Genomic DNA, 18,949 nt, shown 5'->3' with positions numbered 1-18,949 from the left:
GATATCATAGTATTTTAAAAGTTTAAGAGTAAATGAGATTACTGAGGGAATAAATGTTGATAGGGAAGATAAGTGCTAAGTCCCTCCTACTTAAGAAATCAGGGAGAAAAAGAAGTGAAGGAAATTAAGAAGGAATAACCAGTGAGGTAATAGATGAAAAACCAAAGAGTATGATGTCTATTAGCAAAGTGAAAGAAGTTACCACGTTCTTGGGAATGGTCTTTGGCTGCTGCTGTGTCAAGTGCTATTACAACTGACAAGTAACTGAGCGTTGGAATTAGCAAGATGGAGGGTTTGGTGACCATTGGATTTAGCAAGATGGAACATTTTTGTTGTAATGCAGTGAATGCCTCATTAGAAAGAATGAAAGTCAAACAGAGAAAAATAGGCTACTTGTTGAACTACTTGTTGAACTAGATGTTAAAGATTGTTGAACTATTCTTATGTATGGGAGGGATAACATTTTTTAGCAAGTAGGAACGGTTTGAGGTAGAAATCTTAGAATTTCTGTCCAAAGAAATGGCAATGTATAAAGGCAAAGAAGCCCAAAGCATTGTCCCATGTTCAGCAGATTGCAAGTAATTTAGTGTTTAGAGTATAAAATGTGATGGCAAGAGTAGCAGGAGATAAAGTTGGGAATGAATAGTCATCTGATAAATAGTCCCTGACCACCTACTACTTGCCAGGCATTATTGTGAGCCCAGGCATTGTTATAGGTGCTAGACTCCCAAGTGTTAAAGAAGACAAATTCCCTGCCTTAAGTTTACATTCTGGCAGACTTCTTTTACCGAAGAGTCTTTTTTATCCTAAGGATTTTGGATTTTGTCTTGGAGGCCAATGGCTTTCAACCTCCTGTTGCTATCCATTGGTATATTATATTCATTTTGGTGGGTTTTTCTCAGATAATTTGTTATCATTTATTATTTTTATTATTCTCATCATTTTATCGAAGTATCTATTTTGGTTATATGTATACTAACACTGTATATTATATAGATTATGTAATTTATTTTTACCTTTTAGAGCATGCCATATATTTCATAATTTAAAATAGTAGATGGTATGGTGTGGCCAATAGGTGATGGGGATTACGGAATACACTTGTGATGAGGGGAGAATCATGTGGGTGATGTATGGGAGTGTTGAATTGCTGCATTGTACACCTAAAACCAATATAACACTATGTGTTAACTAGCTAAAATTAAAATAAAAACTTAAAAAAAATAAAATAGTAGATGGCTGTTAGGACTGAATGTGCCCTTTAAAAATTGGTTCTAAATTTTTTTTTGTTCTTTTTTTCTGTTTCTGGGTAAGATGTAGAAAATACACCATCAGCATTCAGTCCATTAACACCAGCATCAGTGGAAGAATCTGAAAGCACATCATCTGCACAAAGGAGGGACTCCGGCGTGGGAGAAGAAAGTGCTGCCGGCTTAGCAAACAGTGTGGATGTAGCTCCTCCAAGTGCACCTCCAAGTGTCAGTGCAGGTCCAGATGCAGTCAGTGAGGCACTGTGCACTCTTTCCTTAGAAGTCAATAAATCTCAGGAAACCAAAAACGACGGAGGAAATGAGTTGGCTAACAAGGCTTCACCATCAGTTCCAGTTTCAAAAAATGTCAATGTAAAGGACATTCTTCGAAGTTTGGTTAATATACCAGCAGATGGAGTCACAGTGGATCCTGCCCTTCTGCCACCAGCCTGCCTTGGAGCTCTCGGTGATCTGTCTGTTGAACAACCTGTGCAGTTCAGATCTTTTGATAGGTACTGTAAATAGTCTTTTGTTTTGGTCTGCTTATATTTACATATATGTATTTATAAATTACAAATATTTGAAGGGTAAACAGGAATTTAACTCTTAAATTTTGTAGCTTCATCATTAGAAAGGGATGTTTCGATCTATTTTATAAAAATTAAAAGGGTATTTTTGTTGTATAAAAAGTTTGTAGGTAGGCAACAAAGTATTAAACTTTTTACCAATAAGATGATTTAAAAATAATTTTTTAAAAGATTTTATTTATTTATTTGACAGACAGAGATCACAAATAGGCAGAGAGGCAGGCAGAGAGAGAGAGGAGGAAGCAGGCTCCCCACAGAGCAGAGAGCCTGACGTGGGGCTCGATCCCAGGACCCGGGATCACGACCTGAGCTGAAGGCAGAGGCTTTAACCCGATGAGCCACCCAGGTGCCCCAATTTAAAAATAATTTTAATATTACATTTGCAAGTTGTAGTACATAATTTTGTTTGTTAGAAGTTAGAAATCGGGCGCCTGGGTGGCTCAGTGGGTTAAGCCACTGCCTTCGGCTCAGGTCATGATCTCAGGGTCCTGGGATCGAGTCCCGCATCGGGCTCTCTGCTCAGCGGGGAGCCTGCTTCCCTCTCTCTCTCTCTCTGCCTGCCTCTCTGTCTACTGTGATCTCTGTCAAATAAATTAAAAAAAAAAAAAAAAGAAGTTAGAAATCACCTCTAATTTACAAATGGCTGCCGTTCACTCTTTTGCTGCCAGTACGGTTCCTGCCTTTGTGGGGCGGGGGCGGGGGGGGGGGAGTGGACATCTGTGGATTCCAGTAGACTTAGGAATCCAACGAGGTGTTCAGACCGTGACAGCCTGAGAAAGCAGACTATAGGTTCTTGACTTTATTGGTTCTGCTGTCTAATAAACCTTTTGCTAATGTGCCTGAAAATTATTTTATTAAACTTTCTGAAATTCTGCCTAAAAGACATATATATATATAGAGAGAGAGAGAGAGAGTTATTAAACATATCTTTTTCAGACATCATTATTTTTTTTAAAGATTTTTTTAATTATTTCTTTATTTTGACAGAGAGAGATCACAAGCAGAGCGGCAGACGGGAGGTGGGGGGGAAAGCAGGCTACCCGCTGAACAAAGAGCCCTATGTGAGACTCGATCCCAGGACCCTGAGACCATAACTTGAGCCGAAGGCAGAGGCTTTAGCCCACTGAGCCATCCAGGCGCCCCAGACATCATTATTTAATCGGGATATATAAACTCTAACTTATGGAGAAGTTAAAGAACTTCTTTATTTGCCAGTTGAAAGAACTTTTTGTTTTTCTGGAGTCATTTGAAAGGAAGTTGATATAATAGTCCATCCCCTTAGAGTATTTTATTGTGTATTTTCTACATGACCACAATACATTAGTCAAAATAAGGAAATTAATACTGATATAACATTATCTTCTAATCTTCAAACACCTTTTAAGTTTCACTAGTTGTCTTAATAATACCCTTTATTAGTAGAAGGATTCAGGTCAGAATTATGTGTTGTATTTTGTTGTGTCTCTTTATTCTCCTTAAATTTGGAAGACCAGTTCTTTAGTCTTTCCTTGAATTTAATGATCTTGACATTAGAAGATGATGGCCCACATGTTTTGTAGAATGTCCCTCATACTTGTCTATTATTTCTTTAGGATTGTATTCAAGTTAATGCATTTTTATCAGGAGAATTTCAGAAGTGGCTCTTTTTCTTCTCGTTGCATTCCAACATGCTTTTATTTTTATTTTTTTACTGATGATGTTCATTCTAATCATTTATTGAAGTGGTATTTTCTAGGTTTCTCCACTGTTAAAGTATTTCTTGTAAAGAGAAACTGTGAAACTCTATCATCCTGATCAAATGAATTCACTTCAGTATTGTGGCTTTATGGTGTCCTATTTCATTCAGGAGGTTATAATTTATTGTTGTGATTGTTATGTTTTATGTTGATCAGATTGTCTCTGATTTGGCCAGTAAGATTCCTTCGAGTTGGCTTCTGTTTGCTTCTGACATATACATCATAATTTCCTTCTGTCGTTTCTTTGTGTTTCCTCTTCTCTTTATTTCCCAGATCCTGGTTTTCTACTTCAGACTTGCTGTGGGTTGGAATGTTAGGTATCCAAGCTGGTAAAAATTGTTTCTAGTGATTAAGATGCTCTAAACAACACAGAGAATATATAATTTTAATGGAGAGTATTTTTGCTGTCACTCCTTGTCATCTTGTTCCTTCTACCTCTATTTAAAGATGAGGTCAGTGTCCTGGAGTGATGAGATTGATAGTCTAAATTCTGGGTAAATAGCATATTGGTATATTTATATTATGACATTACCTAGTGGCTGCTAGATATAGTGGCTGCTAACTTCTCCTGTCTTTTTCTTTTTTTAATAGTCTTTATAACATAGGAGTTAAATTATTCTAGAAGTCAGACAAAACTGAGTTTGATTTCTGGCTCTATTACTTATTAGTGAATTTGGACTAGTTACCCAGTGAGCTTCAGCTTCCTTATCCTTAAATTACGTGATACTACAAAGCTAAGAACAAAAGACCAAAAAAGCAGAACAGTATGTGTTGATGGAAAATGATATTGAAGATACATTAATCTATAACACTTAGCAGGAAGAAATCATTCAATAAATGTGAACTTAGCTATCCCACCTAATAAGACATTTAGTCATTGCTGCTTTCTGTTGTGTGTATATGTGTATGTATAGACACTGAATATTTAGATACATATTACAGATAAAAGAATTACATTCTGTGTGTGTATAAAATGTTAACAAATAAATGACGAACTCTGCTAGAAAGATTAACAGATAACAGGAACAAGTAGTTCATAGGATAAATACTGTTAATATGCAAATGTAAAGACAGTCTGTATCACTGATAATGAAGGAAATGAAACTTTAAATAACCATGAGATAATGTCATTTGATTAAATTAGCAGAGGTTTAAAAGAGGATACCTAGAGTTATGGAGGGCATGAAAAAACACTTTTAGGGGCGCCTGGGTGGCTCAGTGGGTTAAGCCGCTGCCTTCGGCTCAGGTCATGATCTCAGGGTCCTGGGATCGAGTCCCGCATTGGGCTCTCTGCTCAGCAAGAAGCCTGCTTCCCTCTCTCTCTCTCTCTCTCTGCCTGCCTCTCCGTCTACTTGTGATCTCTCTCTGTCAAATAAATAAATAAAATCTTAAAAAAAAAAAAAACACTTTTATATTGCAGAGAGGGCATATTAATACATTTTATTTGAGGGAAAATTGGCAGTATTAACATTTAAAATATGTAAACTTAATTACTACTAGAAATTAAATCAGAAATATACATAAGTATAAAATATTTTCTGCTGGAGAAAATTCATAGTTAAGCTAATACTGTTAAGCTTTTACTTTGTGAAGGTCTAAAAGTATTTTTTAGGTAGGTAGATTCAGAGGTAGATACTACTTTTTATTCTTTACAGATGAAGAAACTGAGGCACAGGGAAATTAGGTAGTTAAGCTATTATGCTAATAAGTGGTGGAAGTAAGATTTGAAGCATGGATGACAGATTGTAGACCTTGTCATTTCACTGTTATGCAAACATAGTTGCTAACCTATGAAGGATTGGTTTCATGTGTTATTTTCTGTACATATATTAAATAGTATGCAACCATTAAGGTGAGAAAAGGAGAACACTATTTGTTGATGTAAAATGATATTGTAGATATATTATGAAATGAAAATGTAATGTAAATGAAAAAGTAGTGTACAAAATAGCTTGGAATTTATGATCTTTAAAAAAAAATGGATATATCTGTTCACATATACCTAAAAATGTATATTTAAAACTGTTAATAGCAGTGACTATATTTTGAGGGTGGGAAGAGGTGTAAATAACTAGTTTTTAAAATATTCTTTATTTTCATTATTTAAATTTGTATTAATCTTAGGTTGAGTAGACAAATACTTAAGTGAGGGTAGATTATTAATTTAATATATCTTTCTAATCTAGTGAAAGAGAGTTTCCTTATAAATGTCCCAAATTTGAAAAATTTAGAGCATTTATTCTTTCAAAAATGTGTAGAAATTAAATCTGTGCCTTAGTGATCCCTTCAGCGAGTGAGTATTGAACTTATTTAGGGAAACTATGCTTCAGTAATACATTTTAAGGGGTTTGTTGAAATAGAATACAAAGGGGAATTTTTGTGATAGTATTTTTCAGGGTGTTATTTGGAATTTACTGTCTGGTATGCACTTAACCTATTGTCTGATGGCAAGCAAAGTGCTCTGTTTTAACCCCCCTCTTTTTCTTAGCAAGAGACATCTTTTGAAAAACTATTTTCATTCAGGCTTAGGCCAGTGGAATATCTTTGGGAATTTCAAAGCATCCCTCTGATCATGTATTTATCTCTGGAATGCTGTGTCAGAAATCACAACTCTCCTCATATCTTAAGAATTATCAACTCCCAAGCAATAGCTGGAAAGTTTAGAGTAACACCTACATGAGTGGAACCTTGCTGAAAGGCTGCCAGGTTGTGGGCCTTTGTGGATGGCAAAGGTGTTTGTGTTCATTCCCATGCCAAAGTTCTTGCTCTTATCTAATTTGAAGATCCTCTCTGGTGATTAGTGGATGCCAGGGATTTATCTTGATAAAGTTCAAGGGCTTGTTTGGCTTTTCAGTTAGATCCTTAGGGAGTAAAGTGCTAGGCTTAAAATGCTCTTTTCTCCTTTAGTGAACGATTTGCATGTTAAATAGCATTTATGTGGAAGTTTATGATATTTGAAACTGATATGGTTCTGAAATGGAACTTCTGAGCCTTAGTGATCTGGAAGATATTGTTGCTCTTTGTTGTGACTAAATAAAAGGAAACTTTCACAGAAGTCTCCCTTGTTCATAGTTCTAAAAATGTCAGCACTGTGTACACTTTCTGTATGTGGAATGTTAGGAAATGACTTCTTTGTCATCTATAGTATGGGGATGATAATATGTAGTTCTTAATTCATGGATTGTTATAAATAATTCATATGTATTTTAAGTGTAGTGCCTTACAGATACTAATCATTCATTAAAGTCAGCGAGTTTGTAAAGAAAATTATAATATGTGGGGTGCCTGGGTGGCTCAGTTGGTTAAGCATCCAACTCTTGATTTTGGCCCACGTCATGATCTCAATCTTGGGATTGAGCCCTGGGTAGGGCTCTTTGCTCAGCGGGGAGTCTGCGTGTCTCCCTCCCCCTCTGTCCTTCCCTCCCATGCATGCTTTTTCTTTCTCTCTCTCTTTCTCTCCCCCTCCAAAACAAATGTTTAAATCTTAAAAAAAAAAAAACAACTATAATATGTAAAATTTCATACTTTAATATTTCGTTTTTAATTGACAGTTTGGAAAGTTAGCTTTAAAACTAAAAGACATATCTGTTTTACAAATTCTTTATGCCAAAAAGTTTAAAGTGCTTTTTTAAAAAAAGTTGATGGGTGGGGCGCCTGGGTGGTTCAGTGGGTTAAAGCCTCTGCCATCAGCTCGGGTCATGATCTCATGGTCCTGGGATGGAGCCCCACATCAGGCTCTCTGCTCAGCAGGGAGCCTGCTTCCTCCTCCCTCTCTCTCTCTCTCTCTGCCTGCCTCTCTGCCTACTTGTGATCTCTGTCAAATAAATAAATCTTTTAAAAAAAAGTTGATAGTAGATGCTAAAAATTTAGTTATTTGCTTCTTAAATATTGACAAGAATTCATTTAGTCTCTTAATTAGAAACAATCTGTATCCTGAGAACAAAGCCAGAAATATCCCTAGCATACTGCTTGGCGTATAGGATCTCAAACTTGTTCCAAATGTATGTTGCATTTTCTTTGTGTTTCCAAAGCATTTTAGAAAAATATGAAATGTTAGTCCTTTCATGATCATTCTTGAGTAATGGTAAAGATAAATTACAGCAATTTTTTTAACTGTAGGACATGCTTTATTAGCTTAAATTTACACTTACATACATGATACATATGATAGCTTAAATATCACCTTTATTGAAAACTTCAGTCTTTTTCATGGAAACCCTATGATAATCAAAACAGTAAAGGAAAGGAAAATATCCTGAAATCTGCCTGCTGCTTTTTCTTTAAATTGGATCATTATGACTTTGAATTTTCTTTGTTTTTATGTGGTCCAAAGCTGAAGCATTATTATTTTGCTTTCTCAGAAATGACCTGAATCAGGGACGCCTGGGTGGCTCAGTCATTAAGACTCTGCCTTCGGCCCAGGTCATGATCCCAGAGTCCCGCATTAGGCTCCTTCCTCAGTGGGGAGCCTGCTCCTCTCTCTCCCTCTGCCTGCCACTCTTCCTGCTTGTGCTCTCTCTCTCTGTCTGTCAAATAAATAAATAAAATCTTAAAAAAAAAATAACTTGAATCAGCCAAAGAATTTGGAAATTAATTTTCTTTATTATTATTAATAAATGTTAATTATTTATATTTATAAATGTTTATTTGTAATATATAATTAATAATAAGTAGGCTAAAGAATTGAGAACATTCTCCATTTGTGAGCATATGTATTTTTTATGTTAGTAATACATGCATAATTTTATATCTTGGAAATCTTTATTATTGCTTATAGGTGATTATACTATGGAATTGTGTTTAAATGTTAAAATGATTGTGGTAATGGTTCCACAACTCTGTGAATATACTAAAAACCATTGGACACTTAAATTGTGTGATATGTGAATTATATCTCAATGAACCTTAAGAAAAAGGTCAATATGAGAAAATAGTTCAAATAGAAGGCTCTTGTTTAAACAAACCTGGAATTATAGGGCATTTACTTTGGCAAATTACTTTACCTATCCGAACTTTACTATTTTAACTTTTAAAGTGGAAGTAATATGTATGTATGTTAGGATTAGAGAATTAAGTAGTAATTTTTGGCATATCATCAGTTTAAATCATAGCTAGTAATTTATAAATTTATATAACAGGCTCATGGGGAAACATGAAGAATAATACATTATGAACTTTGACTTGGAGATTCTAGGGAGGCTTACCTATAAGCAAGGTTTTGAAAGGTGAGACAGAAGAGGTTATTGGCACGCAGGGCTAAGAGGAAGGCATCTTGGCTGAGGAATAGCATATGCAAGTGGTCGGAGTTGTGAAGTGACATACATGCTCAGGAACTGTAAGAGCATATTGGAGAGGTGTGTGAGGAATGCTGGATTAAATGTAAATTCATGTAGGTAGCTACACTTCAGATGTGTTAGGAATGAGAATAAGAGAAAGATCTTAGAAAGTAAATATTAGCTGCATTGTAATAAAGAATAAGTATACATGATTGATAGTATTATTAATGGTAGTAAGCTTTAAGGGTTAGAAATGAGATAAGTTTTTGTTACCTTTAATTAACCATGTTGTCTTGGACAAATAGAGATTGTGCATGTTAAGGAACATCTGTAGTAAGTTTTTTCTGTTACCAGTTTTCCAATGTTTTATTATGAAAATGTTCAAACAGAAATTGAAAGAATTGTACAGTAAACAGTAACTAGTACAAAGAACTAATAAGACTAGTTCACTGATATGATAATTAAAAGCACTGAAATGAGCAACAGAAGCTAGTATTTAGAAAACTGAAGTTGTTTTTTCCATAACTGAAATTTAAGACCTAAAACTAACCTATGTTTTCACCCTATGTTCTCACCCACAGACCCCATCATTGAGATACTGCAATTAACCTTTAACTCTATTTGCTTCATCATATAATTCTTCATATATCCATCTCTCTATCAGTTTTATTTTTTACGTGTTTCAGCAGACATCAGTTCACTTCATAAACATTTCAGCATGCAGATCTTTAGAGATCAGTACAGTTTTTTAAGGTAAATTGTACATGCATTCAAAGGCACAGATCTTATGTGTACCATTTGATGAAATTTTGACAACTTTGTACACCTGTGTGTAACCCAAATCCTCAGTCAAGACATCATCAACCTTGAGAGTTCCCTCATGTGCCTTCCCAGCTAGAGGCAACTATTCTTCTGATTTTTTTTCTAGGGTAGATTAGTTTTGCCTTTTATAGAACTTCATGTAAAAGGAAATACAAAGTTTGTGTTCTTCTGTATAAGACTTCCTTCACTCAATATAATGCTTTTAAGAATTCACTTATGTTGTGTTTATCAGTAGTTTCTTTTAATTGCTGAGTATTGTTTCATTATATAAGCATGTCACTTATTCATTTTTCTTTTGAAAGGATTCTGAGCTGTTTCTAGTTTTTGACTATTAGCTAAGTCCTCTAGAACATTATTGTATACATTTTTTGTGGGCATAAGTTATCTTGAGGAAATTCCCACGAGAGGGTTTGTACATAGGTTAGTTTTATGTCTTAAATTTCAGTTATGGAAAAAACAACTTCAGTTTTCTAAATACTATCTTCCGTTGCTCATTTCAGTGCTTTTAATTATCATATCAGTGAACTAGTCTTACTAGTTCTTTCTTTTGTGAACAAATGTGAGAGTAAATTCTGTGTAGCACTCCTCCCTCCAAAATAGGTTGCTAGGGTATGTACCTGGAGATTTTCTTAAGCAATAGCTTTATGAATTTCTGCCTTGAGTAGGTAATGCTTCCTTGAGTAGGAAATATAAAATTACATTTTATATTGAGTGTACTGCTAGCACACACACACACGTGGTCATATCTATTCCCCCTAAAGTCAATAATCTTCATCTCATATAAGCTACCATGATTTAAGCACACCATTTCGGATTGAGGGCTCAGGTGGCTGTTGCATCTATTTTTTAGTGTATAGTTAACATTGGCAGTCACCCTTATAATGATGTGACACCAGCTACCCCCAAGTACATTGAATAAGCCATGCCTAACACAAGAGAACTTGATTTAATTGGCAACAGTGTTTGCCATCGCATGATAGGCACTGAAGTAAAACAGAACCTATTTAGCTTTGTATTATCTTTCTTTGGTATAACAACAAAAACAAAATGTATTTTTAAAGTACTGGAATTACATATTTTCCACTTTTGAATACATTTATTGGGATCAAGTATCTAAGTAACTTTATTTAGAAACTGAATACTTTAAAGCTGTTAAGGGAATACTTGAAGCTTGTGGTTACAATACTGTCAACAAAAGATGTGATTAAATAAATTGAATGTTGAAGACTTTAGGCTTATGGTTAACACCAGGTAATTAAAAGTAAGCACTGCTGTGGGAGTGCATTATATATCAGCTGTCCTCTTTACCTCATTAACTAGGTTTTTGCATGTTTATGGAGCTAACTTCAATTAAAAATGCCTTTTAGTTATGCCTAATAAGGTCTTTTAGTTACTATTTTGGTATAAAGTATTACACTTTAATTGAAATTGGTCTATCATAAATACCTGTGTTTGAATAATAGACAAAATGAACAAATTTGATTATTTGAAATTTTTTGCATCTAGCTTTTATACCTCTGCATTGTTTATTCTATATAATATTATCGAAAGATAGTCTTTGGGGCTTAAAAAGAAAAACTTGGTAGATACATGTTAAAAATTGTTTATATCTGCAGGTTTTTTTTTTTTTAACCTTACAAGATTTCTAAGGTTTTATGATTACAAATTAGTGGTGCTTTAAAATCCATGTAGAAATGTGTTGTTTAAAATCCATGTAGAAATCTTCAATTCTGAGGTTAAGAAAAAGTTAATTACTTTTCCACTTGCGTGCCAAAATCCCTTTTTTATATACCTTTGGTTATATTTTATTTAAGTTGGATAATTAAAGATCATAAATTTGAAGAATATTATATAGTAATTGTAAGTTCAAATGTTGTAATGGATTATTATATTTTCATAGGAGATTGTCTTCATTTTAAAACATTGAAATTCGGATAAATATGAATGCCATTGGAAAGATTTCTTACTGAGAGCATATTCTAAATTATACATCAAAATAGAAATAAACTATAAAAAGAAATTAGTTTCCTACTTTCTATTTTGAAATTAATGTAATTAGGTTGAGTGACCTTTTGTATTTTAAAATCTGTTTACTTTATTACAGAAGTGTCATCATTGCAACAAAAAAATCAGCAGTCTTACCTTCTACACTTACTGCAAGTCTACCTACCAATGCTGTCAGTGTGGTTTCTTCAGTAGATTCAAGCCAAGCCTCAGATGTAGGAGGAGAATCACCTGGTGAGTGAGTTATATTTGAACAAAAAAGTTTTTAAGATTGCATTTCTGCAAAGTTGAGGACTTTTGATAAAATTAAGATAGTTTGTTAGGCACATTATAAATCATTATGCTTTTGTATTATGCTATTGATTGTTTCATAATTTTCCAAATAAATTGAGTAGTATCAAATAAATTCTATCAAGTTATTTCAGTATTTTCATCACTTAAACATAATAATTGTTCCTAGTGTTTAGTGATGAGGAAATGTTCACAGTTGGTTAAGTAAAAAAATATGTGCAGTACTTTACATATACCATGTAATTGTAGCTATGTGAAGTATATACCTTTTGTACATGGAAAAATCTAGGAAATATACTCTGAAGTTACTTGATTATTTCCATGTGGTTGAACTACTACCGGCAGTTTTGATTTTTTAAGTTTCATGGGTTAGTGTCTTTTTCAAAATTTTATCATTAATCTTGTATTATGTTTATATATAATTGTACTCAGTTTATTGAATTGTATTCAGTTTATTGAAAAAAAATTTTTTCCTGGAAACCAAAATCTGTAGTATTAGTACATGGAGTTTTATGCTATGTTGCCTTTTATTTTATTAAAAAAATTTTTAAAAATTTTACTTATTTGACAGAGAGAGACACAGAGAGGGAGCACAAGCAGGGGGAGTGGGAGAGGGAGAAGCAGGCTTCCCACTGAGCAGGGATCACCATGTGGGGGCTTGATCCCAGGAGCCTGGGATCATGACCCGAACCAAAGGCAGATGCTTAATGACTGAGCCACCCAGGTGCCCCTTATTTTATCAATAATTTTTAAAAAACAAGTAGACCTTACTTTTTAGATCAGTTTTAAGTTACAGAAAAATGAAATGGAAAGTACAGAGTTCCATATACTACCTCAACATTCCCAATTCCCATTATTTCCCATTGCCTATTACTAACATAGTAGTGTGGTATATTGTTATATTTTTCTTTATCATTGTTCTAGTGAGAAAATGTAAAAGAAAATAAGTGTAGGACTCTACCAGACTTGTCCACCATACTCTGATGCTTTTGTTTTACTTTGGAGGAGAAACAATTTGGTAATCTATATTGGACTGGGATGCAAATTTCTGTTCTTTCACCCCAATCCGGTACCCTTAAAAAAAATCAGCTGCGATTTTTCTAGAGCTTCTTCAGTCGGGAAAAAGGCAGAAGGTACTTATATCTGTGAAATGGTGGGCCATCTTTTAAACTCAGTGTTAGTGAACTTCTAATAACTTCCCAGAGCAAATAGTAGTAAGTTTAGCAGTTCACAGTACACTGAATAAAATATTTTCATCTTATTTTGAATATATTGCCTTTTAATTTCAGTTTATGGGACAAAGTAATTAAAGCAATCCTCTGGTTGCTTTTAAATATATTTTTGACATTTAAATCATGCAGTCTTCAGAAGAGATAAGAAACAAAGCTGAGAGATACATAGGCAATATTGGATGTAAAACAGGATGATAAATTTATTTCTGAAGCATTGTATTTTTTTCTAATATATCCATTATTATATAAACTCACCCTGAAAAACCATATGCAGAATTACAAAATAATTTTCTACTTTGAAGACTATTTGTTTATTGGCAAACCCTCACAAAACATTGTATCCAGCTATAATGTACCCTTTGGCCCCATTGTTTAAATTTTGTTTAATTTCCAGTGGTGATGTTTCTCAGTTCTCAGGCTTTCCCATTTTGTGCTAGAATTGTTAGCTCTTTCCTTCTCCCTAAAACCCCTTAATTAAGAAAAAAATTCCTTGTTATCTCAAATCTTTGTGGTGATGGTCTTTGTTTTTATCATTTGTTTTTCATGACTGACTCTTCCTTTCCTCTTTCAGTATTCTCTTGTTGTCCTCGTTATATGGTGTCTCCAGTTTATTTCTGTTCCATTCCATTAATTGCTGACATGAACCTTACAAACTTGATAAGGAAAATCTAATTCAATATAGTGTTTTCAGTCATTGTATTTCTCACTCTCCTACAACCCCATTTTACCTACTTTTGTTTACCATACTTGCCTCTGTATCCTGTTCTTTTTTTTTTACTTGGAATCCAAACCCCACACGTAGGTATTTCCTCACCATCAATATTTTTATTGTGAGATTTTTGTTTTCTTTTTGGTAGGTCTCTTAATTTATTTGCCATTCATAAAACTAGGTGACATATATTTAAGTTTATTTTCCTCCTTCTGGTTCAAGCAAGAATTGGGAGAAAATGATTTATGGATGAATTGATAGTTGTAATTGCACACTGAGCTGGGCAGTTTATTTTTATTTTTTATTTTTTGAAGATTTTATTTATTTGAGAGAAAGAGAGAACAGGGGGAGGAGCAGAGGGAGAGGGACAAGCAAAGGCTCAATCCCAGAACCCTGAGATCATGACCTGAGCTGAAATTAAGAGTCAGATGCTAACTGACTGAGCCATCCAGGCACCCCTAGGCAGTTTATTCCTGCAGATCTGGGTAAATTAGGTATTAGTCTTGGTTTGATCTTGTATTATTTTCTTTGTATGAAGGTACAGTAAATATCTGTCCCTGTGGATCTTAAACCTTAAGTCTTTGTGCCTTGGGATGACTTCAGTTCTGAATTTTATAGTGAGTCAGCAACAAAAAATGAACTACTAAAATCCATTAATAGATTATTGATTAAAAGAATACACTTGATAATACATGGTACAATAGCAAAAATGGGAATTTCCTTGGCAGAAACAATGTAAATATAAAACATTAAATAGGACTTTTGTAGCAGAATAGTTAAACTATTTAGAATTTTTAGTATCAGAATGGGATTTCTAAATTTTACATGTGGCACAAAGAGAAACTAGAATTGGGTACAGTTGAATCCCAGAAAAAGAATTAGAGCTTGCCAGCTTTATCTGAGGTCAGAGATTCTTCTGTGATAATATTATCGCCAACTCAAAAACGAAACAAACGAACAAAAAAGCAGAAGTAGACCCATAAATACAGAAAATAAACTGGTGGTTGCCAGAAGAGAAGGGTATAGGGGGATGGATGAAATGGGTGAAGGGAGTGGGAGATACAGGCTTCCGTTTATGGAATGCATAAGTGATAGAGCATAGGAAATACATAGTCATTGGTATTGTAATTGCATTGTATGGTGACAGGTCGTAATTACACTGTAGTGAGCATGACATAATATACAGAATTATGGAATCACTATGTTGTGCACCTGAAACTAACATTGTGTGTCAACTGTACTTTAAAAAGTCACCCAAATCTGTAACATTGCAAAAAAATTGAAGATTTGTACATTTACATTTTAAACTGTGCATTGCTGAAACTGTGCTTATTATACAAATTTTGATTATTATACAAATTTCACATTTTAATTTGGATAACATTCCTTAGCTTCTGTAACATTTTATTAGCAAAAAAGTGTAGTCTTACTATCAATAGCAAGTCTTTCTTAGTAACTGATAAAAGATATTTATCAGAGAACAAGATACATCCTTGGTATATGCATATTTTAAAAGAAAGCTAAAAGAGAAAACAGTTTTAGTAAATATATCAAAATCTGGACATTTTAAAGTTACTCATCAGTATAGGTTTAATTGCCCAGAATACAGTATGTGTTAAGATGTCATTACTCTTTTTTTCAGGTGTGCTAACATGTTTTTTCTACCATGATGCAAAGCATAAGTGATTAAGACAAAAATGAAGCTAATCCACTAAAGGAACCAAATAGACTGTCTTTCAGTAATTTATATGCTGGGTGTTTGCCAGTTTGTAAAATACAATAATTATACTTCTATTTGGAATATTAGGCTCTCATCTGTTTATCAGACCCATGTATATTATTAATTAGCACATTTATTTATTTATTTATTTTAAAGATTTTATTTATTTATTTGACAGACAGAGATCACAAGTAGGCAGAGAGGCAGGCAGAGAGAGAGAGAAGAGGAAGCAGGCTCCCCGCTGCCCAGAGAGCCCGATGTGGGGCTCGATCTCAGGACCCTGGGATCATGACCTGAGTTGAAGGCAGAGGCTTTAACCCACTGAGCCACCCAGGCGCCCCTAGCACATTTATTTTTAACATTGAAAAAAAAGGTTTGATTCTTTGCTTATATGAAATTTGACCCAAGGAGCTTATATTTACTCAATCAGTACAAGTTTTTTATTTAGTAAAAAGTTTTTACTGGGCATACAGACTGTGCCTCTTGCGACTGGTCTGGAATCGGTGAGGAGTTTTCGGGGGTGAAAGGGAGAGGTAGAAAAATTTTAAAAATCCAGTGTTTAGGGATTATATATTGGCACTTGTTTTAATGATACTTTATTGCAAAGGACATTATTTATTTAGACCCTTAGGAATTTTGTATAAACAGTTGGCTATTCCCTGGGTAGATATGAGACAGATGATGTATTTGCATTTTCCTTTTTGTTCTTTTGAATGTCTGGAAAACTGTCAGTTTGAAGGAGCCAGTTTATCAGTGCAAGGATAAGGAAAAGATAAGTCAGTATCATTCCACATGTTCAAAGTAGCTTCTGCATTTACATATGTGTGATTGTGTATTAAAAATATTTAATGTTAATTTAAAACAATAAATTAGTCATAAATTTATGATTTTATCTGACTTGAAAAATGCAGAATATTTGGAAACTACATTTTTTCCATGGCAGAAATGGAGAATGACCCCTATGAAGTTACCGATATTCTAGTTTATTTTTTGTGTGGTGTTTTCCTCCAATAATTATTGCTAGTTGATTTCTTTTAAAGATTTTTAAAAAATTTCAGTGTACTATTAGTTTTAGGTATACAATTTAGTGATTCCATTCAATACCCAGTGCTCGTCACAACAAAGGTCCCCCTTAATCCCCATCACTTATTTCACCCATCCCCCTGGATCTTTTTATCTTTGTTGGTAAAGTGTTCTCTTACTATTGAAAAAGACCGTTTGTAGAATCCCTTTCTGCTGTAGTCTCTTTTAGGTTTGAAAATTGGCAACACTTCTAGAGTAGTGTCAGGAAGGCTTTCTATGTTACTGTTTTATTTAGAGCCACTGTTGCTACCTGTCTTCTTCAGACTTCGGATATGCATTTCAGTTTGTTAAAATTAGAGTCAGCACGGTAAAAGCTATTTTTATTTTGTAACTACTACCTAAAGCCTCATACAAATATTTTCTTGAGATTTATTACTTGTGTGTCTTACTTTTAAATAAATGGGGCTTCATACTTTTCTTTTTTTTAGGTTCAGAGAAGTTTGAGAAAAACTACCAGTAGTCCTTTTAGAGACAGTATCTGTTATATTCTAAATAAAGGTGGTCTTTAAAAACTACCACCAATTAAAAGAAATAAAGCTCAGAAATAGTTAATTAATCACTAATAATAAAAGTCAGTGGCCAGTTATGGTTTAGTAATCATATTGCTGTCAAGGATTTAGAGAATTGGAGGTGTCATTAACTGACTGTCATAAAGATATTTGGTGTCTGAAGTACTTCATTGAGTTGTGTAGAAATAGAAGGATGGACCTGAGTCTCAGAAATTCCAGATACTGAACAGAAAGATTCTTTTCAAAATTACCTTGTTTTGCTCTCTAGTTTGAAATGTTAACATGGAAGAAAAATGAGAAAATGGAAGACTTTTTGATTGTGAAGTGGGAATTCATACATGTACTTTAAAGATTGGGACTATAAAGAAATGTGTACTTTAACTTCACTTTTAATACTATGCATTAGGATAGGTTCCATGCAGTTTCTTAGGGTTTTTGTGTACAGTTAGCTCTCAAATGAGCAGGATGGTGAGGAGGGGAGGAAGCAGAGATAAATAAATCCCAGTAAAAAGAAAAGTTAATTCTGGTTTTCAAGGGAATGGGAAGGAAATGTGTAATGGAAAGGAGAGATTCACAACTTCATCTTGTAGGAATATTCTCCCTCTTTAGAGGTAGGCTTAGAATTATCCAAAGGTTAATTATCTAAGATTGCTACGGTATCCTCCCCCAAAGGAACAAAGCCTGTGGGGTGTCAAACAGTCTAGATTTCTGAAGCTCTATGTTTGCCTGAGAATTGGTGATGAGAACTGAATCAGAATTACTGATCTAGTTCTGCCTGAAGACCAAGCATATTTTAGGGAAGGTCGCGTTGTCCCAGAGCCTTAATGATTAGAGCCTTCCTGTTTATCTATAACTGTAACTAATTTTATTTGCCTTACCTAAGAGAGTAAATTGAATCAAAATGCCCAGATATAAATGAAGTGAGCCTGAGGAAGTTATGGGAGTGGAGTGAGGGAGTACAGGCTTTTAATAAAATACTTTCTTATACAGTGGCTGGGTTTACCAAATCTTTATGGCTATGTTTTGTTTTATACCAATGTGATAAGTGAAATAATTGGAAATACACTTTTTATAACAGTTAAATCTGGGTTGACTCTTTGCTTTATAACTTCTAGACTTTTAAACAGATTTACCTTTAGTTTCTTTAAAAAATTTTTGGACTAATGTTTTTAAAAGGTACTTTAGAACCTTTATGTCATTTAAGTTATGTATACATAATGTCATATGAATAATCATTGAAGAATTTGGGTGTATTTTCTGCCTGAAGTACAGACTAAAGGGAACTATGATAACTTTAAGTATTTGAAAGGAAGTCATAGAGAAGAAAGGTAGGAAAGGAAGCTATCATTAATTGTGTATGTGTTATGGTCCAGGCTCAAAATAATTCTGTGAGGTGTAGGTACCACTATTCATTTTATAGATTAGGAAAATGAAGCACAGAGAGCTTAAGTAACTTTATCCAAGGTTCTACTGATGGTAAGTGGCAGAGCTATTACCGCTTCCCCCAAACATTTCAATCATATAACAACCCCTGATGGGTAGTTATTATCAGAGAAACTGGCCCAATATTGATAGAGCTAGGATTCAGTTTGAGAATGGTTTGGTTGTAGGTGGCTGGTGAGGAAGTGTTGTCTGCTAGTGTAGAACATGTTTTCTAAAGAAATTGGTGTGGAAGTTACGTGAGAGATTGATTGTTGAGATCTTGAGAGCTTGGCAGGATTTCTTTTTAG

General features: G+C 34.1%; 1 protein-coding gene across 5 annotated transcripts in view; it reads left to right on the top strand.

Moving 5' to 3' along the window:
* Nucleotides 1–18,949, top strand: part of LRBA (LPS responsive beige-like anchor protein) — a 755,230-nt gene that overhangs the window by 202,091 nt on the left and 534,190 nt on the right. For all 5 annotated transcript variants that reach the window (XM_047717621.1, XM_047717620.1, XM_047717619.1 and 2 more), the window contains exons 30-31: nt 1,315–1,762; nt 11,776–11,909. In XM_047717621.1, the coding sequence (XP_047573577.1) occupies nt 1,315–1,762; nt 11,776–11,909 (582 nt within the window). The remainder of the gene's footprint in view (nt 1–1,314; nt 1,763–11,775; nt 11,910–18,949) is intronic.

This window comes from Lutra lutra, chromosome 2 (genome assembly GCF_902655055.1).
Source record: "Lutra lutra chromosome 2, mLutLut1.2, whole genome shotgun sequence".
Lineage (NCBI taxonomy): Eukaryota > Metazoa > Chordata > Mammalia > Carnivora > Mustelidae > Lutra > Lutra lutra.
This window is presented reverse-complemented; position numbering and strand designations above follow the sequence as displayed.